The following is a 21,961-nucleotide window of genomic DNA, read 5'->3' on the forward strand; positions in this document are numbered from 1 at the left end:
CACTGTGTTTTCACACCATGTCCAGAAACCTGCAGCCTGAACATAATGACCTGACCTGTAAAAAGAGGTGACTGCTGTGTTTCCTGCAAATCACAAAGGAAAATAAGTTTTGACATAATGTTATTGTACTTGCATAGTAATAAGTAATAGAGGTTTGCAATAGAAAGGCATAAAATATCACAAAACATGAATGTGACTGTAAGATAAAAAAAAAACACTCACTAGCCTGGTCAGTCAGCATCCACCAGCCTCTCACCCCACCCAGCATGAGTCATGTTCAGCTGTAGTTGAGGACTGTGTGTGTGTGTGTGTGTGTGTGTGTGTGTGTGTGTGTGTGTGTGTGTGTGTGTACGTGTACGCATGTTTTGTGCATGTGTGGCTGTCACTCTGTGCCACTGGTCCCAGCAGTCCAGCTGTAGCACAAACACACGCATACACACTGCAGGGCTTGTAGGGTTTCCACTACAGCTAAAGCCTTCTGTGTAAGTGCTTATGTCAGTGTGTGCATGTGTGTGTGTGTTTATGTGTGTGTAGATTACAGTGCAGAGTGAAAGCAGCTGTCTCTGTGCCCCCCATCTCCCCGGCTCTTCTCTCTGTAAACACTCGACATCCGCTGCAATCACAGGCGAGCCAGCCAAGGCCCTCAGCCTTGCGCCAACCTCCGAGCTCAGCCTCAGCCCCTTGAATCCAACCCTATCCTACACAGTGGACGCGCATCTAAGCACAGAACGACAGACTCTTGCATATTCACGTGGAAAAGACACACATATACAGATAGAACAAAAGGAAGAAAGGTTTTTAACACTCACTGTTGCCAGTGAATGCAAAAGTTCATGAACACTTTTTATTGATTTACTAGTAAAGTGAGGTTATTCTGTCTTTGTGGTTACATCCTTTGTTGCTCTGTAAATCGCAATGTGATGCGCCTATTTCACTGAAAGAAAAAAAATGATTTTACAAATAAATGTGACTCAATTAGGACTTAAAAGTAACCTCCAAAAAATTGTTGATGCAAGGACTTGGAAACACAATAGCCACAAGATTAAATTATCTGTTGACTGGGTGCTGTGCCACAATAAAGATGCTCCAAAAATGCATGAAAAAAATGGTGGAAGTCCAAAACGCCTAAGCAAAAAATAGGGATGTTTGGAATGCTAAAATAATTATATTAATCACCACATCAGTTATTTTTTTTTTTCATTTTTGTGAGTAACTACAGCTTCAGTGATGGTGGTCTGTTAAATTAATAATAGTTATTAAATGTCTTGCAGTTTCTACTTTACTGCTGAGTTTATTGGCTCCTCTTATGCTGCCACCTCTTATGAACACGTATCCCATAAGCTGCACAGTGAACCCCAGGTTGCTTTGTGGAAGTACTTTTCCAGTGGTCCATGTTTCTCAGTGTGGGTGCAACAAGCCTTCATGGCCTGGGTGTTAGTCACAGGGATCAATCAGGGCCCCCCTGCTTGGACAAGGAGACCTCTATCCACAGGCCTTGGGAGGAGGGTGTGACAATTTAGGGGGGTGCATGGATATCTGGATGCACCCCCAACTACACACATGCACAACCTCTTAATGACATGTGCTGTCCTTCCACCACCTATGGCATGCCCTCCTTGAAACACAAGCTTGATATGGAAACGGCATGCATATGTATTAATGTGACTGCCGGCTCCATATCCCCGAGCCAACCCAAACCAATAACTCAGAGGCTGCTCTTTAGCTTCTGTGGAAGCTAATTATGTCTCTACATTATTAGTGCAGAGATATACTGGAGAATATTTTGCATTTCATATCTCGTTCCCTCCTTTTAATGTCAGACCTGTCTTTGGCATTCTCTTTTGATTTGAGCCCTAGTGATACTGGACCTTCTAATAAAAAAATAAAATTAAAAAAAAATATTGTTTCTTATAATATTACCAGTGTTCTTAGATACTGGTTGATGTTTTATGTGCCCATACAGTTGTAGCCACTGCGTTAATCTTTCTGCTTTGTGTCACTGCCAGTATGTTACCCAGTAGAATTGGTTTGTTTATAGTTCATCAGCCCTAATTACCACCATATTTACCTAGAGTAAATTCTGACTGGTGAAAATGAAACACGAATTAAGACTACATCTCTGGCTTTATGTAAGCTTCATGATAATGGTTTGGTTTGACTGGCTTTCTACTCTTATTATTAATTTCATTAATAGTGTGTGTTATATCCATAAAGGTAACTTTATATTTGTTACTATAGTTAAATTTGTAAATGGCTTCTCAAAAATATAAATGTTAGCAGTGATTGTTGCAGACCTTTCTCCTGTTTACGCAGCTTGTTATCAGTTTGTAAATGATAATGGCTTCAACTGCATGTAAGTAGTCTGTAATCATGTGCTTTGTTTTGAGTGATCTTATTTAACCAATCACTGTTCTATCATGTCTATTAGAATCAGAATCAGTTTTATTGCCCAGTACAGCAAAGAACCCTTTACAGTACTAGGAATTTGTCTTGGTGTCTGATGCAAGCATATATACAGATATGGAGTATGTACACGGTTTTAGAATAAACTAGAAAAAAAGAATAAAAATAAAATAAGTACTACATATATATACAGAAAAGTGAAGAGTGCGTAAAGTGTAGTGCAATTTAAGAATGTTAAAGTGAAAAGTTACTGACTGTAGTTTGGGGAGGGGGGGGTGAGGTCATATAGGGGTAACTGGGGTACTGTTCAGTGGGGAAGAAACTGTTCTATTACCCATGTAAATAGTTCTAAGCTGTGAAAGATTTTTTTTTTATAAGTGAAAATGTCCTCAGGCATGTTTCTTTTTAGGACAGGTCAAGTTATCCATGAGGTTCTGATGAAGAAAGGTGCACGGCCTGTTTGCAGTACAGGGGATAATCTTATCCACGCTTGTGTTGTTGCGTACATTCTCTCTGTGAAGGCATAATTATTCTGAATACTAGAGGAATGGAGGAAAAGAGGAGGGAAGGTAGCTGGGTTTTAGGTTTAAGGAGCTGCTCTAATCGTCTTTGTCAACCTCCCACCGTGGTGTCAAGTTACATATCAGCTCTCTGCGACCACACCAAGGAGCAGGAGGGCCTCAGTGGGGTGGAGTTGGCTGATGGTGTGTGCCTACATTCAGGCGCCTGAAACGAGTTGGGGCCCTGCGGTGCATACATGCATACACAAAAGCAGAGCAACACATACACAAGCTCTGTCGCAACCAGCGATGGTGGCATGAACGTAAATGACTGTGGAGGTGAGCCAGTCAGTGGCAAGAGGCCACTCTGTGTGTGTTCTGTGGTTCTTTGTTCTCTCTGTCAAACCCACTCGCTACTCGCTCTGGGCCACTCCTGTAAGCACAACATGTCACTGCTCCGCTAATTCAGGCCAGAATCAGAATCACTACTTGCCAAGTACATTAATTGTGCAGGAATTTGTTTTTGTGACAACTCACAAAGAAAGTTACTGCCTTTAAAGGATATGCAGACCTTACTGTCTGTCAGTTGCAGTCACCCAAACACAAATTTTTGCATGTATACTCTCTCTTGGGTTTCTGCTAATGTGTAACAATTTGTGAACACTGTGAAGTCAAGATTATGCCCGTCTGAAATGGCCAGTTTTCTCATGAAAATACATTGCCAAGTGTAGCAAAGCGGTGTGTAAACAGAATTTGTTAACATTAGTCTATAGCAAGATTCATCAGAGCTCAGTGCCAATTCTCAGGAGCATCTTTACTAAGCTCAATTACGTCCAAATGCTTTTCATCTCTCTGCCTCTCTGAGTGCTGACACAAATAGACTCTAGAATGGGAATTCTGTGCCATTATGACCTAAGTATAGCCTGCTCTAACAAAACTAATGCATAACATAATCTAAGAAAATATTCATGAATAGAAAACTTGATATCCAACACATTTCTCAAGCAACATATGTTGATAATGTTAGGACATAAATACTGATATGGCGAACGGTTCTGGTTACAAGGCTTTTACTCCAAACCTAAGCTTAAACATTTGTTCTGCAGTGGCAAAATCGTTTCCGCTACAATCTCCCGCTACAGTGTAGCCAGACCAACCTGTAGGGGTCACTAATTGTCCAACATGGACACAGTTCCTAAAGTCAGCTTCCTGATTGGGTGCTGCATTCCCATTAGTTATTAAAGAGTCAAAATGAGTATGTGACTTTCAAAGATTTTAGTGTGTCACGCTGAACTCATACCATTTTTTGCAAAATTACTCCAGTCTCTTTTGGAATGACTTGGGTGATCCAGCTTTATCTAAACTTTAAAATTTGTAGCCCCAACCAGATAAAATACCACAAAAATTATGTATTTTTCAATTTGGACATTGTAAAGGATTACTGTACAATGTTTCCAAAGATCATTGGGTCCTAAACACCAAGAAAACATGTAGGTTGTTCCCTGTGTATGAATGTTTGAGGTGTATTTTAAGCTAGAAAGACATGTTTTACATTGTAGGTATTAGGCTAATCTGCCATTCTGTCATGTTGCAGGGATGATGATGACATCAATGACGTGGCCTCCATGGCTGGGGTGAACCTAAACGAGGAGAGTGCAAGAATACTCGCCACTAACTCCGAGTTAGTGGGAACACAGATTCGTTCATGTAAAGACGAGGCCTTTCTCCACCCGGGACTGCTTCATCGACGAATTCTGGAAACAGGTGAGATAAGTGTACCTTAGAACACAGAACCTCTTTAAATTTAAAGTTTAAAATTTGCAGGATTTCAGCCTGATTCCTTTATTTTAGCCTTGGGGTGTTTATATACCTATGTATTACCTATGCTAAGAGCTCTTTGTAAACTCTTCTAAAAACATCTACTTCCTAATTTCTTTGTCACATGGTGGACAGTGGGGAAAAAATGGCATTTCATGTGGAACTACAACCTGGAGACTATAATGACTAAAATGTTAGTCGCTCATCAGTAACTTCTATAAAAAAAAAAAAGAAAATCTTATCTTCATTGATCACAGCTTGTGTCTTGTGAAACAGAAGTTGGTGTTAAATTGATCTTCAATGTACATGACATTGGGATGCACAGGGACAGTGCATCCTGGGTTTTGTAGGATTTTTCACCTTGTGAGCTTTTGGGAGTAAGAGGTCATATTTTTTACTGTTTCACTGTCATAGGAAAGTAATTATTTTTGCTGTTAAACTACATAAGAGACCTATTCCCATAAGGCAAATTCAGAAAGTGGCTTTATATGCATTTTTGACATCTAGCATTCTCTCTCATACAACATATAAAGAACCCCTGCATTTTTTTAATGTTTGCTAATTTTCTTTCTCTGTTGCATTTATTAAAGTGTCATCTCCAAATGCAGCTAAATTATGCAAAACCCATGTTACTTTGTAAGTTTTTACTGGTACCTGTTGGGTTGATCAGACCCCTAGTGTCACTGTGAGCTGGTTTCACAGGAAAATCAATAAAATACATACATAACAATGTTGTGGAGATCTTCCTGATGAGTCTATGGTAAATCTGTTTTTGTCCATTACATTTCTGCTGTCCGTCAGGCTGGTGAAGACTGTTTGTAGCTGTAATTCAAATTCACTAGAAGGTGCTGACAGATAGATGTTCTGATCAGACACTGAACAGAGGTATGGACTGAGCTGATTGAAATCTTCAGTAGCAGTTACATGCCAATTGCACTTAGGTCTCACTTTTAATGTTTCTTCCCAGTGAGATCAGTGGTTTCCAATTGGTCCTGTCCTAGGATCCATGTTTTGATTCACTGATTCATTTTTATTTCACAAAATGGTATAATTAAGAACACCTGAATGCAGGCCTACAAACTAGCTCCAATGAAAAATCAGAGGATGTTTTTTGCTGTTTGTAGAAGTCAGCAATGTGTTCTTCGATTGTGTATCCACTGATCATCCCAGCATTTCTCTGGAAAGTAGCACTTAGTACATTGCTAAATAGGTCATCATTTTATGTTAACAAACATATGAGAGTACTTTCTCACTGCTCACTGCCCAGGTCTTCGTGAAACATGTAAAAAAAAAAAAACAAAAAAAAAAAAAACACGTCTTGTTTTGGAGTTTGCCACTTGAATGGCATCTGTCTCTGTTTTGTGTGCCACTGTGCATTCTTAGCTAAACAGCGGTTCCAAGTCATGTTTGGCGTTCACTCCAGAATTCTCCTCATCACCTCAGAAGGTTTTCCACTCGTGCAGGCTCCACCATCAGTTGTGATTCCAACACACGTATCCTAAGTAACTCCTACTGAACTCCAGTACAAATCCACAGTATTAAAAATGTCCTCAGCAGTTGCTGTAGAAGGAAGCTCTCTGCTACAGACCAACTGGTCCTGAAAGTCATCTTCCCACACATGCTTTGCATAAATCAGTAAAATAGCATAGTTTCCAACATCTGCGAATACATCTATCTGTAGTGCATTATAGTCATTGGCCTTTACACAAGCTGTGGTCTGTTGCTGTATATCATTGGACATTTCATGAATGATGGTGCCAAGTTGTTGCTAGCCGGTCCTTTACTGCATATGGGACAGTGAGATTTTTCTCTTCAGTATTAAAATCAAATTCAATACATTTTGTGTCATACTTATATTTTGGACATGCTGTGGAGCCGTCCATTAGTTGTTCTATAGTGGAGAACAGTGATTCCAAATAATAGTGCTGTGCCAACACTTCAAAATAAAGTGTTTTTTTTTTTCTTTTCCTGATATATTTGATATGCCTGAGATTCACTTGCGGTCCCTCGGTGTGGAACCAGGAACCGCTTTTGGCCCATGACTCTCCCAGTCTTAGATGTTTATAACTACAGTTACAGAGAACAAGTGTTTATTACAACAGCAGGAAAAATCTTAATTTATATTATCCACACTAACAGAACAATCCAAAACTAAAAATCCAGGCTGTCTTGGTGATGAAATCACTATTTGTTATCTTTTGTGTTGTTTCTGCATTTAAAGTGTCCTCACTAAATATAGTTTTGATGTTGTTTCTGTCAGTGGTTCAGTCTGAGCCTTCTCTTGTTTGGCCTCAGTTTAAATTTGATACACTTAACAATTCTTTCACCTCCTTTAATGAATTCTTCAGTGGCTGTCTGAACTCACTGGACCCCAGGCAGACACATAAATACTTTATGGGTATGTCTTTTGAAGGCTGGCTGTCAGATTGTCCTCTGGACTAAAGGAACAGAATTTAGAGGAATGAGACTTGGCAGTGAGATTTTGATTCTTTATCTCTTTTTAGTGGATCTTGACACTCTGATAGCATTGCATGTACTAATCGATACAGGCGGTGAGGTCTTTGTTTGTTTGTAGCATCACATGAGAGTCATAGTGTCTTCATTACCCTCTTTTTGCTACTGGCAGTCAGTTTTATTGCTTGAAATATACTGCACAGTGAAACCTGTAAAAACGTATGATGAGTGTTATTACTCAAAATAAAACTGTGTCTAGCATCTTGCTCCTGTGCATCAGATCAAAAAACACACAGCGTAATTCCACGTGACGGGGAGTCTAGCGCCCTCATCTTGTTTTATCTCAATTAAGGTATCTTTAGTGTAGCACAGAGCCCCCCAGGTTGTGTTCTGTTACGTGTACTCTTGCCATGGTTGTTATCCCGTCACCTTGGGGCAGAGGGCTTGTTTAAAAATATAAATCTTTCCTCAGGGGAGACACGCAGCATGATACAGGGCAGGAGGCTAGGACGCCCCCTGCTGGGGAAGTGGCACTTATGCAGCTTTGTTGTGTCAGTGATTGGCCTTTGCACGCTCCCAGCTGACAGCAGACCAAGGGAGGCTCCCCCGGCCTGCCAGCTCCACTCAATCAGAACGCCTCGGCTGTTCATCTTTACTTTAGAAGCACCAATATCCACTTTGCTCTGCCTTCCCATTTACTGTTGAACATCCCGCTACAACTTCACTGTGACTTTTCTTTCTCTCTGTTTGCCCCAAAGGAAAAATGGGTTCTAAAGCTGGTTCTGTTACTCACCTTTTCCTCCTGCATCTTGATTGTCTTTCTTACCTTTTATTTTTAAATCAGTGGAGACATGCTGATTCCTCATTCTTTCTTTTTTGAATACTGATTCCAGGAGGGGATGCCAGCTGCCTCTTTCTGTTGCTTTCTTTTGTTCATTTTGTGAATTTGCAAAACAGCACAGCACCCCCCATGTTGGGAAGCCAAACATAGCCACAACTGGAGCTTGCTAGAAAAGCATGACATTCAATTGGTATCTCTAAGGTCCACATGCACATTAACAGACCACATAACTTTACATGTGCACAATCAGATAGATGGAAACACAGGTTCTTAAATCTACTGAAAATATCTACAAATCAAATGCCAAGACCTAAAAATAGATTAAAATAAATATCATAACATGGAGTATGGTCTCAAAATGTTTTTTAATATATATTGATAGAAAAAATGGAAATAATAGCACAGAGTCAACTGAAACAGTGATTGGTTAGTTTAACCATTAAACAATGTGTTGTCTTGGTTTCTAATTTGTGCACAGTGGCATATGTCAATGACCAACACATCTTTAAAGTGTAATCTACTAACCCTGTCTACCTTGTTAGCTTGATTTGGAAATCGCCAGCAAAAATGTCCTTTTAGTTTTTGCCTGTTTTGTTTGCTACATTTTTTTTCCCTGTGAATCTGTCTTGAATGCTTGCTGTTGGCAAGTCTGGCCACATCAAATTTATAGAGCAAAATATGAGGTTAAACTTTTGGAAAACATAAACACAGTAAATGAAGAATATCAACAAATTACAAACAATGAAAACCTGCTTTAGAAAAAAAAAAAAAATGGGACCGGGGGAGGAATCCAACAGCTTATGTTTCCTGTGAGTGCTGTAGATGTGCTTGAATGGAGAAACCATCTGGTTATGAAATCTCTGTTTCAGGAGGAACAGATTACTAAGGGGTCATTAGAATTTGCTTATATGGTCCATATGTGGTTTGTAGATGTGGAAAAAGCATATGACCACGTTCAGCATCATAGCTTCGGGAGTAGAGGTTTCAGGGTTTGCTTTTCTGGCATTTCTGTCCAGCACGCTTTAGGTAGGTGCAGACCGTAACAAGGATATGCCATGGTACTGGTACATCTCTGCTGGTGGAGAATGTAGTTCTCCTTGTGGTTTTATTAGACTTTGATTTTTGATGTACAGTTTCAGCATAGATGAAGATCAGTACATGCAAGTCTAACATCATGGTGGTCCCCCCCAAAAAATGTGAAATGCTCAGCATAGGTGAGTGAAAGCAGCCTTTCCAAGAGTAGTAGCTCTGGCTCTTGGGTTACTGTGCATTTGTGGGCAGAGCTGAAAACAGAGTACTGTGGGAAAAAAAGCAATAAAACTACTGAGTGGATTTGCAAAAGGAATCATATAGTTGCAGAAATTATAGAAATGAACTAATAGAGATAGCTCATTCAGGAGCTTTTCCATGTTTATTGCTAACTCCATTTTAAGTGGGAACCTTGTTGTTAGTATAGAACTGGCTGGTATTCCAAAGTAAATACTCAGATTACCAAACCTCAATGCAGATGTGTCTCCAGTGAGTTTTGTTATGTCTGTCATGTTAAAAGTGATGAGCAGGCAGCTACTGCATAACGTGTATGTTAAAAGTTATGTGTTGAAGTGTTACATCTCTGTTTGATGTCACTTCTGATAATCTGATAATGGAAAATTTATTGTATTTACAATCTCTAATGAGTTCTGCAACTCCACCATAATGAATCAAGCATTAGATCTAATCAGAAACATGGAAACAAAGGTGGTAACAGAAAAAGAAAGGTAAAAGTAGTTGGTCAGACATAATGTCTGAATGATCTATCTCTATTTTTAGATTAGGTGGTTTATGAGTTTAGGAAAGTATTCTAGGGTAGGTAGGTTATCAAGAGTCTGAAAACATTTACACAGCTTGAGGTTATTTATGCCCTCTTACAAATTGCGCTTTGCGTACACGTTATTTCTGTTATACTCTTTCTAGTTGAAATTACACTAAACATCAAAGCTGCCCAGCTCCTTAGTCTGTTTCTAGATGTGTTTTAGGCCATTTTTTTTTAGTTAAATGATAAGTGTTGTTAGAAGTTGTGTGTCCCTCTGGCTAATTTTCTTAAACCTTCTCTGAAATGTTGTGCCTGAAATATTTTTAGTAAGCAGAAGCCTCTATTTTTCTGTGACCTTGTGACATTGCTACTTGTATTGCTACTGTAATTATAAGGCGAACAGGGCTCCCTCCATCCATTTCAAAGCTCAAGTGGTTGAGAGTATATCGCATGTATTGTTCAGCTGATTTAAATAATTGGTGTGGTTTACTTAAACAGGCGCCAGAGAGAAAATTATGTTAATGTAATAATTTAAAAAGAAGTTGGAAACACATAGTAACCCTACCAAAGTATGTCCTCTTCTCTTTTGTTATGACTTCAGATGAGTTTTGCTCCAAGGAAACTAAATTATCCTTCTCTCGCGAAAAGGGATGATCAATGTCGTATACACACTAGAAGAAGCTTAGATAGTAAAGCCACTCTGGAATTTGCAGACTGTGAAACAAATGAAATTTTCTGTGTGATGAGTCCTATTTCTGAGAGTTAATTGCACATACTAATCCAGACAGTGGCTCTGTGTGAATGTGTGTATGAGCACAGTAGGTTTGTATGTGTGCATGAATGGAGGTACTAAATGGAGATTGTGGACTTCTGTTCTGTTGGTGTGTTTTTATGAGTTTTTGTGTGTGTATTTGTGTCTTGCTCTCAAAAACAATTACCTTCTATCTGCTTAGCTGTTGTATTTCTCAAAAAGGCAAATTGTGCAGTGATAAAAAAAACAATTGTCTTCAACCTTTTTAACTCTTTAGTACCATCAATCAAAGATTATGTTAGAAAACTCCCTGATGGCAAAGTGGAAATAAAAAGTGGGAGAAATATGAGAAATAAAAGTACATGTTTGAAAAAGAGGTGGGAAGTTCTTGTGTTGGCTTGTGATGCTGTTTCCTGTGTGAGTGAATCCACTTCCTGTTGCAAATTTATTGTGTTGTGTGTTTCTGTACAGCTCGTTCACAGATTAGCTCTAGTCTAACACACCTAAAAACTAACGAGATTCTCTCTTCAACAGCTCAGAAATCACAAAAACTCCTGTAGTAGTCAGGTACCATCTTCTTTGACCAGTTCGTCTTGCTATTTCCAAACTTAACTCATTACGTTTGGCTTGTTAGCCTGCCAGTTAGCTCGGCTAGCTGCTAGCATGACCTCTCCCTCTCTCTCCTGGTCGGTGTGCCATATGTTTAGTTACTCCTCTGCCTCCTTTAGTCAGAATGACGCCTGTAATAAGTGTAAGTTTCTGGTAGCTTTGGAGGTGAGGGTCACTGAATTGGAAGCTCCACACCTTCGAACAAAAGCCAGCTGGCCTGGCTAGCGAGTGTGGAACCTGTTAGCTGTCCGACAGTACCTCCAGAGCAGCCTGGAGAATCAGCCCAGGTGGCGGTCCAGCAAAAACATCCTACTAAGCATAAGCCCATGGCTCATTACCTGCCTGTTCACGTTTCTAACCAATTTTCCTCAGACAAACTCCAGCAACCATAGTCAAATGTTTCCTGGGGCCAGAGCCACATTGAGTCAGATCTGAAGCTGCTGCCTAAGGCTAATCGGAAATATTCACATCGGCGGCAATGACACCTGATTACGCCAGTTGTACGTCACTAAAATTAATGTTAATCGGTCTGTAATTTTGCCAAAATAATGACTCTGTAGTTTTTTCTGGGCCCCTCCCCAATCTGACCATAGATGACATGATTAGCTGCATGTCAATGTTCCGTTTCCAAGTTTATTCGCCAACCTAAAGTTTGACAGTTGAAGAGTGGGGACCTCATTTGAGAGCCTCACTCTTTAGTCTCTCACAATTGAACCGGAAACCCTGAACCATTGAATGCCACTAACTTTGTGCCTTTTCTCTCCCTTAGTTTGTGTTCCGTTAAAGGGAGTTTTTCCTCTCCACTGTCACCAAGTGCTGCTCATGAGGGTTTTGTTGGGTTTCTGTGTTTCTTTTTTTGTAAAGTGCCTTGAGGTGATTGTATTGTAATTTGGTTCTGTACAAATAAAACTGAATTGAATTGAAATTATACTGAGTATATACTGATTTAAAAAAATGTTTAATTCATTCATTATATATACAGTATATATATATATATATATATATATATATATATATATATATATATAGAAGGTGGTATATATATATATATAAATTTCCCGTCTCACTCCTATGGGTGGTGTGTGTCTTCCTCAATCTCGGGTCCTCTACCAGAGGCCTGGGAGTTTGAGGTTTCTTCGCAGTATCTTAGCTGTTCCTAGCACTGCGCTCTTCTGGACTGAGATCTCTGATATTGTTCCTGGGATCTGTTGGAGCCACTCTCCCAGTTTGGGGGTCACAGCCCCGAGGGTGCCGATTACCACTGGGACCACTGTTGCCTTCACCTTCCACATCCTTTCTAGCTCTTCTTTAAGCCCTTGGTATTTCTCCAGCTTCTCGTGTTCCTTCTTTCTGATGTGGCTGTCACTTGGGATCGCTACATCTACCACTACGGCTTTCTTCTGTTGTTTGTCCACCACTACTATGTCCGGTTGGTTAGCCATCACCTGTTTGTCGGTCTGTATCTGGAAGCCCCACAGGATCTTAGCTCGGTCATTCTCCCTCACCTTTGGAGGTGTGTCCCATTTTGACCTTGGGACCTCCAGCCGAGTATGGGCTGGTTCTGTGTGTATATATATATATATATATGGCGAGAGATGGGTACAACCTGGTGATATCACAAGGCTGACGTGTAAAGATCGACCTACAGGCAATTTAGTGTCACTATCTAATTTTTATGTTTTTGGTGTGCAAGAGGAAACAGGCACACCTGTGCAGTGAGTTCAAAACCCGAACCTTTTTGATGTGATCACATAAAAATTTACATCATGTCCTAAATGTGTGTTTACATATTCTCCACAGCTAAGAAGTTTGGAGTTACAGACATCCCCATGGAGACGGTGACATTCATCTCACACGCCACACAGTCACGACTTCGCACTGTGGTAGAAAAAGTTTCTGCTATTGCACAGCATCGACTGGACTCGTGTAAGGTAGGAAGAAGGCATACATACTGTACATACGCATACGGTACACACAAGGTTAACACTGACAACATCAGGGTAACACCAGTGAGTGCATTTCTTGTTCCTTGTTCTAGCTGGTGAGCTAACTGCTAACTTGCTATCCAACTTGACTAGTGCCGTTATTGGCTGGTATGTTTGAGTGTTATTTTCCTTCACTGTACCCTGGGTCTGGACCTCTAAACCTATGAAGTATATTGAGTTTTTTGAGCTTTCAGGTTTTTTAGTATTGGATGTTATGTACCTTTTACTTTTAACTTAACTTACTGATATACATAGTGTTGTATTAGGACTGAAGGCAACATTCAAATTTCTAAACAGTTATTAATACAGGCCTTGAAAGTTGCAGCAGCGAATCTGTCCAGAGTCTACAGGCAGTAGGAAACAGGAATAAAGTCCACAGGCTAACAGGCACTTACTCTATTGTCTGACTCTGGTACAGGAATTAAACTAGCGAGCCGTAAAACTACCAAGCAGTCTCTTCAACAACCTTTGGTGTACGGGCTGCAGTTGAGCACGTACACTATGGAACATGTCGACAGCAGTGATTGGCTATGAGAGCTGGTATCAGCAGGAGCTGAGTTGAGAATTTGACGTCTTTATAAGGGTTTGTAATACTGAATGGTGTCAGCGGTGAGTGCTTACAGCTACAGAGAGACCCGGGGGCAAAACGTGTCAGTCACCACCTGCACTGCTTAAAGCAACCTAAACTTTGTCACAATGTACTGCGTGAGATTGTAAGGTTAATGCCTTAATTTATATGACTTTCTGTTGGTCTGAAAGCATAGTAAAGAAGGTGGGAAGTGTCAGACTTTAGGCTATTTCCTGGAGACAGCAGGTGCGTGATTCATATTGTAACTTACAAAAATACCTATAAAAAATACTTTTTCATTCCTATTTTTGGGAAAATACATCACTCCAAGCTGAATAGCTATAGCAACTTCATTCAAGCTTGCCATATATCTGTTTTCTGAATATGAGATAAATGTCTGAACATTAGAGAGCTTCACAATTTTGCAGGTTAATCTTCAGTCATAGTCAACTTAGTTTGAGGCAAACAAGACAGGGTCAGCTCATGAGCAGCAGTGAATGTCTTACCCGTTCCTCAGTGAAAAGAATGGAAAGTGAAATTGATTGTGACAGCAACCGCAGCACATTGTAGGGTAGGCAATGTGGGCTTCATTCAAAAGAACTTGAATAAATTACATTAGCTTGAATATGTCTGAAATTGATTGGATCGTGCAAAACAAATCCATAGTTATTAACTTAGATAAAGAAACACCATCAACATTAGTTAAAACACTCGTGATTTATGTCCCTACTTCCAAATTCAAAGCCAACTTGCTTGTTTTTGTGTACATGATTTATTCATAGATAAGGCAGGAAATACCATGTTATTATAAAGCGTAGTTGAATGCATTGATAAATATCAGCATCAATGTGTTGAAACAGAACTGATCAAATCTCAGTCATAAGTGTGCAGTTTATTTGAGTGTCATCAAAAACAATAAGCTGCCTTTCTGCTGAATTAACAGTGATGTGCATGTGGACCGTTCTGTTCTGGACAGAATGAACCACATGGTGTCAAACTATCTCCATTAACCTCGTTAAGATGGGCCTAGAAAAGACATTCAAAAAATGGGCAAACTATTACTTAGAAGAGCGTAATGTAAATATTGTAATGAGAGTTAGCTGGGATGTTAATTTCACTTAAGTTAGAAAAGAAACTTCATTGGGACATTGAGTGACAGACATATATAAACATACCAACTTGATTATGGACCTCCCCCCTCTGCACACACAGTGGTATGTGCACAAATGCACTTCATTCTACATGCTTTGTTCAATAGCAAGCATAACACTAACATAAACACATAAAAAAGTTAGAAAAAATATTTTTTACCCTTAAGCTGATAAACAGGAGAGCTCAGACTTTTCGGTCAGTCAAAACTTGAGGTATGAAAGAACTTCTAAACTGCATCTGTATACACCTGCCAACTTTTCCCGCTATTGATGACTCTCTTGTCTATAACTATATAACCACATTTAATTGGTGCACATTAAAGCGTAAATCCATCTCAACTGCAAGCCTAAATCTTGCCATTGTTGGAAGAACTGGGGGGAAACTTTGAAAATGTTTTTTTCCTGATGCCAAGATTGGGGGAGGAGGAGGAGGAGGAGGTAGGAAGAGCGTCGCTACAGCTGTCCCCATCTTGTTTTGTGTGTCTTCTTTCCATTCATTCTTTTCCTTTTTTGTGGTTTTGTAAATGAGGTGTGTGTCTGTGAAAGCAGCATGAAGTTCTCTGTTGACATCAGCGGAAAAAAAAAAAAAAAGAAAAAAGAAAGAAAAGACCAAAAGACAAAGCGGCCTTAAAGAGCAACCGGGCTTCAGCAGCGGCGACAGGAGCTACAGCAAGAGTGCAGGCTCAGCGCTGCAACAAAGAGGAGGGAGGCTGGATGAGAGAGTAAAAGAGGGGGGTTGGAGGGGTGCTGGCGACGAGCCTCCTCTGATGTGTCTTTGTGCTTTGAGCCACCCAGCTTCTCTCATCCTCCATCCATGGAAACACACACCCAGACCTGACATGCACACAGATAGAACAGAGAGTGATAGAGAAATCAAGAGAAGAACAGAGCCGCATAGGAGACATACAGACATATGCACACAAACGTGAAATAAGCAATTATCTTATTAACTTTTGATGACCTACAAAAGTTGTTTTTACACTTGCCTTTCCTTTTCCCAAGCGGGAGGTGTTGCTCTATATGCAAAAAGAAGAGGTGTCTGTAAATAGAAAAAGTTAATGTCTGTTGATGTTTTCAAATTGATGGTGTTCCAGTTGTGCTTTGTCTTAAAGTTTGGATTCTTCCTTTAACCAAATGTGCAGTTTTATATGACTGTCAACATGACAGCTTGCAGGTTATTCATTTTAAACTTTGACTCTAATCATAGTGCATTTTTGTTGTTTTAGCATTTCATCTGTTAGGACATTAGCAAGGAGACATTCAACACATTCAGTGTTGAGTATGTCCCAATTTTGGGAAACTGTTTTATTAAATTTGTACAAGAAAACTTCATTTAATTTATCCATAGTTTAAAAGAGTCACAAAAAAATCCAAAACTTCAGTGAAATAGGCGAATACTCATACTTTTAATGATCTCAGCTCAGTTGCTGCTGTGTGTTGGCATGACGGTGACATAATTACTTACTCAAATTCAGCGTGATATAGGGCCTAAAGGATTGGTCACCTAATTTTTAAAAAAATATATCAAAAAATTTGGCAAAAGCCAATTCTAAAATATAAAAGATTTGCTGCTTTTCTCTGTTGTATATTATTTAAAATAAAGTATCTTGCATGTTTTGGACTTGGCAGTAAATAATTAAGAATTAAGTATTAATTGATAAGATTAATCAATGATTCATCTGTTAAACTCTTTGTTTAGATAGTAATCTTGTGAACTCACCCTTTACTAACTCCAAATCTTTCTTGTGATTTTGTGAACATTCAGTATGTATAGATGGGTTGAGGACAGCCAATAAATGGGACTTTTTTTTAACTGTTGCAGTGACTTTCTGTCTGTCTGCTTGTCAGGACGATGAGTGCTATGAGCAGTCTGCAGACGTTCGCTCTCAGCTCCGCTTCTTCGAGCAGCTGGAGAGAATCGAGAAGCAGAGGAAGGACGAGCAGGAGAGAGAGATCCTGTTGAAAGCCGCAAAAGTAAGTTGTTGTCACCTCACCATCCATCAGTGTGCACACGTGGGTACGACAGAGTTGTTATGTCCCAGCGCAACAGTGTGTGCTTGTGTACTGGTGTGTGTATGCTTGTGCATGTTGCTCCTGCGCAGGCCCTGACAGATGAATTAGAGTGTGACACCAGTGGATGAAGTGACCTCCCTGTGTCCTCCCAGGCTCCTGGCCCCAGGGCACCTCTGTCCTGGCTCTTCCTCCCCGGACACAGCAAGGAAGGGGGGGGGGGGGGACCCTGTATACTACGCAGCCCTCATGCAGCAAGCACTCACCATGCTCACACCCCCATGTACAATCTGCAAAACATCTCTCTATCACAAGCTTTGACAGCTCAGGTGAAACAGAGCATCAGTTTTAAAAAGAGTACATATTTCTCAGTGTCAGAGCAGCCCACATGTGACGTTGTTCTCCATCTATCAGTGTGTTCTCCTTTTACGACATGTTGTTTTTAAACATCCATGTTAAAGTAGTAGTAGTAGTGTAAAGTTGTGTTTCTAGTAAACCTCCACCCTAGAGGACATAGTAACATCTTTTTATTCAAGGACATACTTAAGTGACCTTACGTGAATTGTTGCAGAGGTAGGTTTCACTTTAATGCAGTTATAATAGATTGATCACCATTGCACAAAGCTCACAATATAATATACAGATCGAGTAGAGGAATACCTGCGATGACTTCACAATAAAGTACTACTGACCACTGATCTGATTTTGGTCCTGAGAATAGAGAGACATTTGTTTATCAATAAAAAAAGAAGTCTTCAAATTTGAAAAGATCCCCACTAACCAAAGAAAGAGAGCTTCTTTTGCAAATGAAAATGCCCCGCGGTTCAACATTAGCAAAAAGCTAGGTTAATTTAATTAATTTTGAATGGAGCCAATGTCCCAGAGTAAAGATTCTCATTGCAGCACACCTCACAGTTGTAATTGCGTTATTATGTTCTGGTCCTGCCATGCAGGATATTAGAAAATCCTCTAGTTGATGAACACTGGCCACCAGACCTCATGACCTGTCTGTTTTCTTTTTTAGGACCAACCAGATAGCCTCAGCGTTGGCTGTGAAAAAGACATTGCCTCAGCAGGAAACAATACTGTAAAGTGTGTTGTTAAGAAAGAATGGTGAAGCTCTCTTTCAGTCCCCAGTTCTACATGGTTGAACAGTGTAATGTTTTTTTTATTTATTTATTTATTTTTTTTACTGTGGGAAGCTCTTTTTATTAACAGGATTAGTGAATAACTTTTGCAAATTTAGCCAAGTTCTTGTTGGAAGGGCTCACCTCAGGTCTTTTTGGACTGCATGAGCTTTGTTGAGGATAGTTTGACTTCACCTCATAGCTATGACTGTGGCCTTCTGGCTCTTGTTGCCATGGCATTTCAGTTCAAGGAGAAGTTTGGAAAGCAAATCTTTGCCTAATAATTCTGTGATTATATATATCGCCAACAAAATGCCTGACACGATTCTAGTAATGTTCCTGCTATTTACCTATACATATTGTTCAGACAGTTCTATATTATCGTGTGGACACCGACTCAGTTTTCTGCAGTCAGTGTAACAGGCTGATGTGAAAGAAACAGTTTTAAAACAGTGATGATGTAACCTTGGATGTACGATTAGTCTCTTTTTTGTTATGATCAGTGTTTGAGTTCATTTTTCTTACTCTCACTGCCATCTGTCCAAACACTAAATGTCATGTTTTGGCATTGATTCTTTAAAAAAAAAAACAACAAAAAAAAAAAAGCTGGAAAAAGGCAAAAAAGGATGTTTTATTTGCAAGAGAGAAATCCATCACAGAATAGATCATACACCTCAAATCTCCATAATGTTATGCAGCCAGAAGACATATTGCATAAGAAGCTCATTTCACTTATTTGACATATAACAAAATTCCTCTCAAAACAGTTCTAAAGTGTTTTTTTTTTCGTTTGTTTGTTTGGTGGATATTCATTTCTTTTTCTTTCTGTAGTTTGTAAAGCAAATGAGAAAAGCCTTATTTGTAAATATAATTGTGATTACTGTAAGAGGAATAACAAATTTCACCCACTGGACTCAAAATTTAGGAGGATATATTGACAGAATATTCAATATCAAGTTATTGTTACTCTTTCCACTCACCCACAGCTAAAATGCAACCCTCTGGAGGTTTTCAGACTGGGCAATGTTAGAAAGCCATCCAGCTAAGGAAAACTAGTCAGAGCTGGTTGACAGGATGTCGTTATAAACCAAGTATATTGATACACATATTTGATATAGTGCATGAAATTCCAGGATGGAGTTTTTCTGTTTTATTTAAATACAGTACGTTCCACCCAAACCCAGTAGAGCATGTCACTGTCTGGTACCCAGTCCTCTTCTCCCTTGTTCACTCCTGTAAGTGGGAAAACCAGGGCAGCTGACAGAGGAGATGTAAAGCATGCCAGTGGCACCGCTGCCCTTTGTAAACAGTCTGTACCGACCCCTCCCACTCCTGTGCCTCACCACCACCCACCTCCCTGACTGCCTCTCCCCTCTTCAAAGGCCTGCTAATTTGATCTCTTGAATAAGAAACCCAGTGAAATAATCCCCTCCACCCCCGTCTTCCCTCACAACAAGCCCTCCCCTCCACCTCCACTACGCCGTCCATTTAAAATATGACTCAAGTCTTGAGGGATGCTCTCGCCGACTGTAGGGCAAACACATTAGTCTTAGTTGAGATACCGACCAGTACATGAACACCCTGATATATTTAAAGCCAATTAGCAGGAAGGCTAAGAGGAGCAGCTTTCTATCCATAAGACAGAGAACATGAGGAGAGGAAGGGAGGTAGAGGTATATGGCAGGAGTGGGCTGTCCTACCCATTTGATAATTAAAGTAGAAAATTAATTGTGAAACTAAAATAGATTTTTACTTGTACTATGCAAATAGTGTATTGTACATTTAGTGTAGAACATTTTTAAGGGACAGTTTTTGTATAATTTTTCTGTTTTTTTTTTTCACTAACCTCTATGTTCAACTATTTTTTGAAATGTGACAGTGAGTTATTAAAGCACATATAGGGCTGTTTTAAAATTTTTGCCCAAGAATTTTACACAATAAGGGAAGATATCTTTGTACGAAAATGGTTTGGGCTTTTTCATGGGTCTGACCTAATTTTGGTTAATCCAGTCAAAATATAACTAAACAGATTATGTCCAAATTCACAAAATAACAGCATTCAGCTATTGTGCACTACCATAATCTGCCCGTATCGCCTGCAGTGGTCAGCCGTACATGTACATTTGGCTGTGTACTAAAGGATTCCCAGGGACAAGTACATTCACCCAGATCTTGGCTGCTGATTAAAATAGAAGTGCTGTGTTGTTACACTCGGGACTCACACAGACACACACAGAGCAACGAATAGCCACACTGGCTCACAGTGATACACACAGGCACACAGCCACTGCCACAGATACTCACTAACATCCTTTGCCCTGTGTGTAACTGTGTGTGTGAGTGTGTGTGTGTGTGCTGGCTTGAGCAGAATTTTTAATAACCTCTTTTGATTAGAATCCCCCTCCAGCAGCTTATTTAGGGCTGGATTTGGAGCGGGTTTAAAGGCCACTGCCCCCCGGGGGGCGCTCCATTGCACTTCTCTGAATTCAAATACAATGTCCTTGACACCTCTGTATCCTGTTCCCATTTTGCACTATTTTTGCTGCAGCAGCAACAGATGAGTAGTGAGCGGATGCGTGGTGGGGGCTCCTTAAACCAGCTGTTAACCTGTGTTTTCCCCCCCTTTACTCCACAGAGTCGCTCTAGGCAAGAGGACCCAGAGCAAGCTCGACTGAAACAGAAAGCTAAGGAGGTAAGCTGCTGTGGAGATCATTACCCTTGACATTTTCCTGACTCCAGCGTATTAATTTTTCATGCCTCACTACATATGTAATGCCATTTAAAGTCGGACTTAAAAAACTTTGAGGAATTATTTGAGCCAATTGATGATGCCCATGTGTGGAACATTATTTTCTGCGCACCAAAGGCACCCTGCATTTCTTCCACCCCCTTTTCTTCGTCTCTTTCGGCGCCTTCATCTTGCACCACTTTGAATTTCCACTAACTGCTGTTCATTGAGCCCTGACTTTTTTTAGTAAATGGGTTATCAGTGGAAGGGATGAGCACACCTTCCTTCAGTTTGAGCGTGTTAGCTGTAGCTTATCTCAGATATTTTATTTCTGTTGTTAAATGAGTCCGATTACAGTAGATGATGTTCATATTGTGAATCGGATGCAGCACTTCATGCTGTAAATCAACTTTTACTACTACGAAGTACGTTGGGGTAAAAAGACTTATTTCTTTTTTTTCAAGTAACAGGCCAAGGCTGCAAACTGGGAAGTCTTTCAACTGATGCGGTGCGCTTATTTCAGTAGTATAATGCTATAGCTTCCTTATTTCAAGTGCAGGTCTTGCACATCCTAAGATTCCCAGTGGAACGCAGAAAGTAGACCACTTGTCTTTTAGAGGTTGGTTATTGTTTACGCAAACGAAATAGTTCTGTCACAGCGGAAGTTTGCATTTGTTTTTTTCTTTGTTTACTCCAGAATAACTTCACTGGGTGCTTTCAGTCCTTGGCTCGCTAAAAAGGATCAAGAGGATTGTGCGGAGCTCCCATAGAGTAGTCAGAGTAGGCAAGAGGATAAAACAAGCACCATTCACCTCTTGTTGTTGATGTCGAACTTAAGGAGCAGATGTGGTTTCTTCTGAGCTGCTCTTTCAAAAAAGCCTTTTATTCATCCAGGTAAAGTTTACTGAGCACATATGCACTTTTCTCACTAACACCCTAATTTATGCTCACACAGTTCTACAATTTTCCACCTCACAGCTCCCCACTGCAACCAGTCTTTCAGTGTTGGTTGCTCAGCCATTTATATTTAGGGGTACTATAAATGCCTTGCTCAAGGGCAACTCAGTATTGTTGTTTAGCTAAAGTAATTAACTTTGAGGATTTTCTTATCAGTCTGTGCTGAACTTGTGACCTTGATGTGACAAGTCCACTTCCTTTACCTCTGGCTACTGGACTTTTCTCTGCTTCTCTCCTGGACATTTCTTTCTAGCAACATTGAGCCCT

The 21,961-nt window shown here is 40.0% G+C and overlaps 1 protein-coding gene across 5 annotated transcripts in view; it reads left to right on the forward strand.

Annotated features, from left to right (window-relative positions):
* LOC113122138 (transcription initiation factor TFIID subunit 4) overlaps positions 1–21,961 on the forward strand; it is an 85,634-nt gene that overhangs the window by 20,816 nt on the left and 42,857 nt on the right. For 4 of the 5 annotated variants that reach the window (XM_026293200.1, XM_026293198.1, XM_026293201.1 and 1 more), the window contains 4 exons: positions 4,498–4,667; positions 12,969–13,099; positions 16,721–16,846; positions 20,645–20,701. In XM_026293200.1, the coding sequence (XP_026148985.1) occupies positions 4,498–4,667; positions 12,969–13,099; positions 16,721–16,846; positions 20,645–20,701 (484 nt within the window). Of the gene's footprint in view, positions 1–4,497; positions 4,668–12,968; positions 13,100–16,720; positions 16,847–20,644; positions 20,702–21,434; positions 21,632–21,961 lie in introns of all 5 variants that reach the window. The other variant, XR_003294827.1, reaches the window with a different exon arrangement.

The sequence above is a fragment of the Mastacembelus armatus genome, chromosome 3 (assembly GCF_900324485.2).
Source record: "Mastacembelus armatus chromosome 3, fMasArm1.2, whole genome shotgun sequence".
NCBI lineage: Eukaryota > Metazoa > Chordata > Actinopteri > Synbranchiformes > Mastacembelidae > Mastacembelus > Mastacembelus armatus.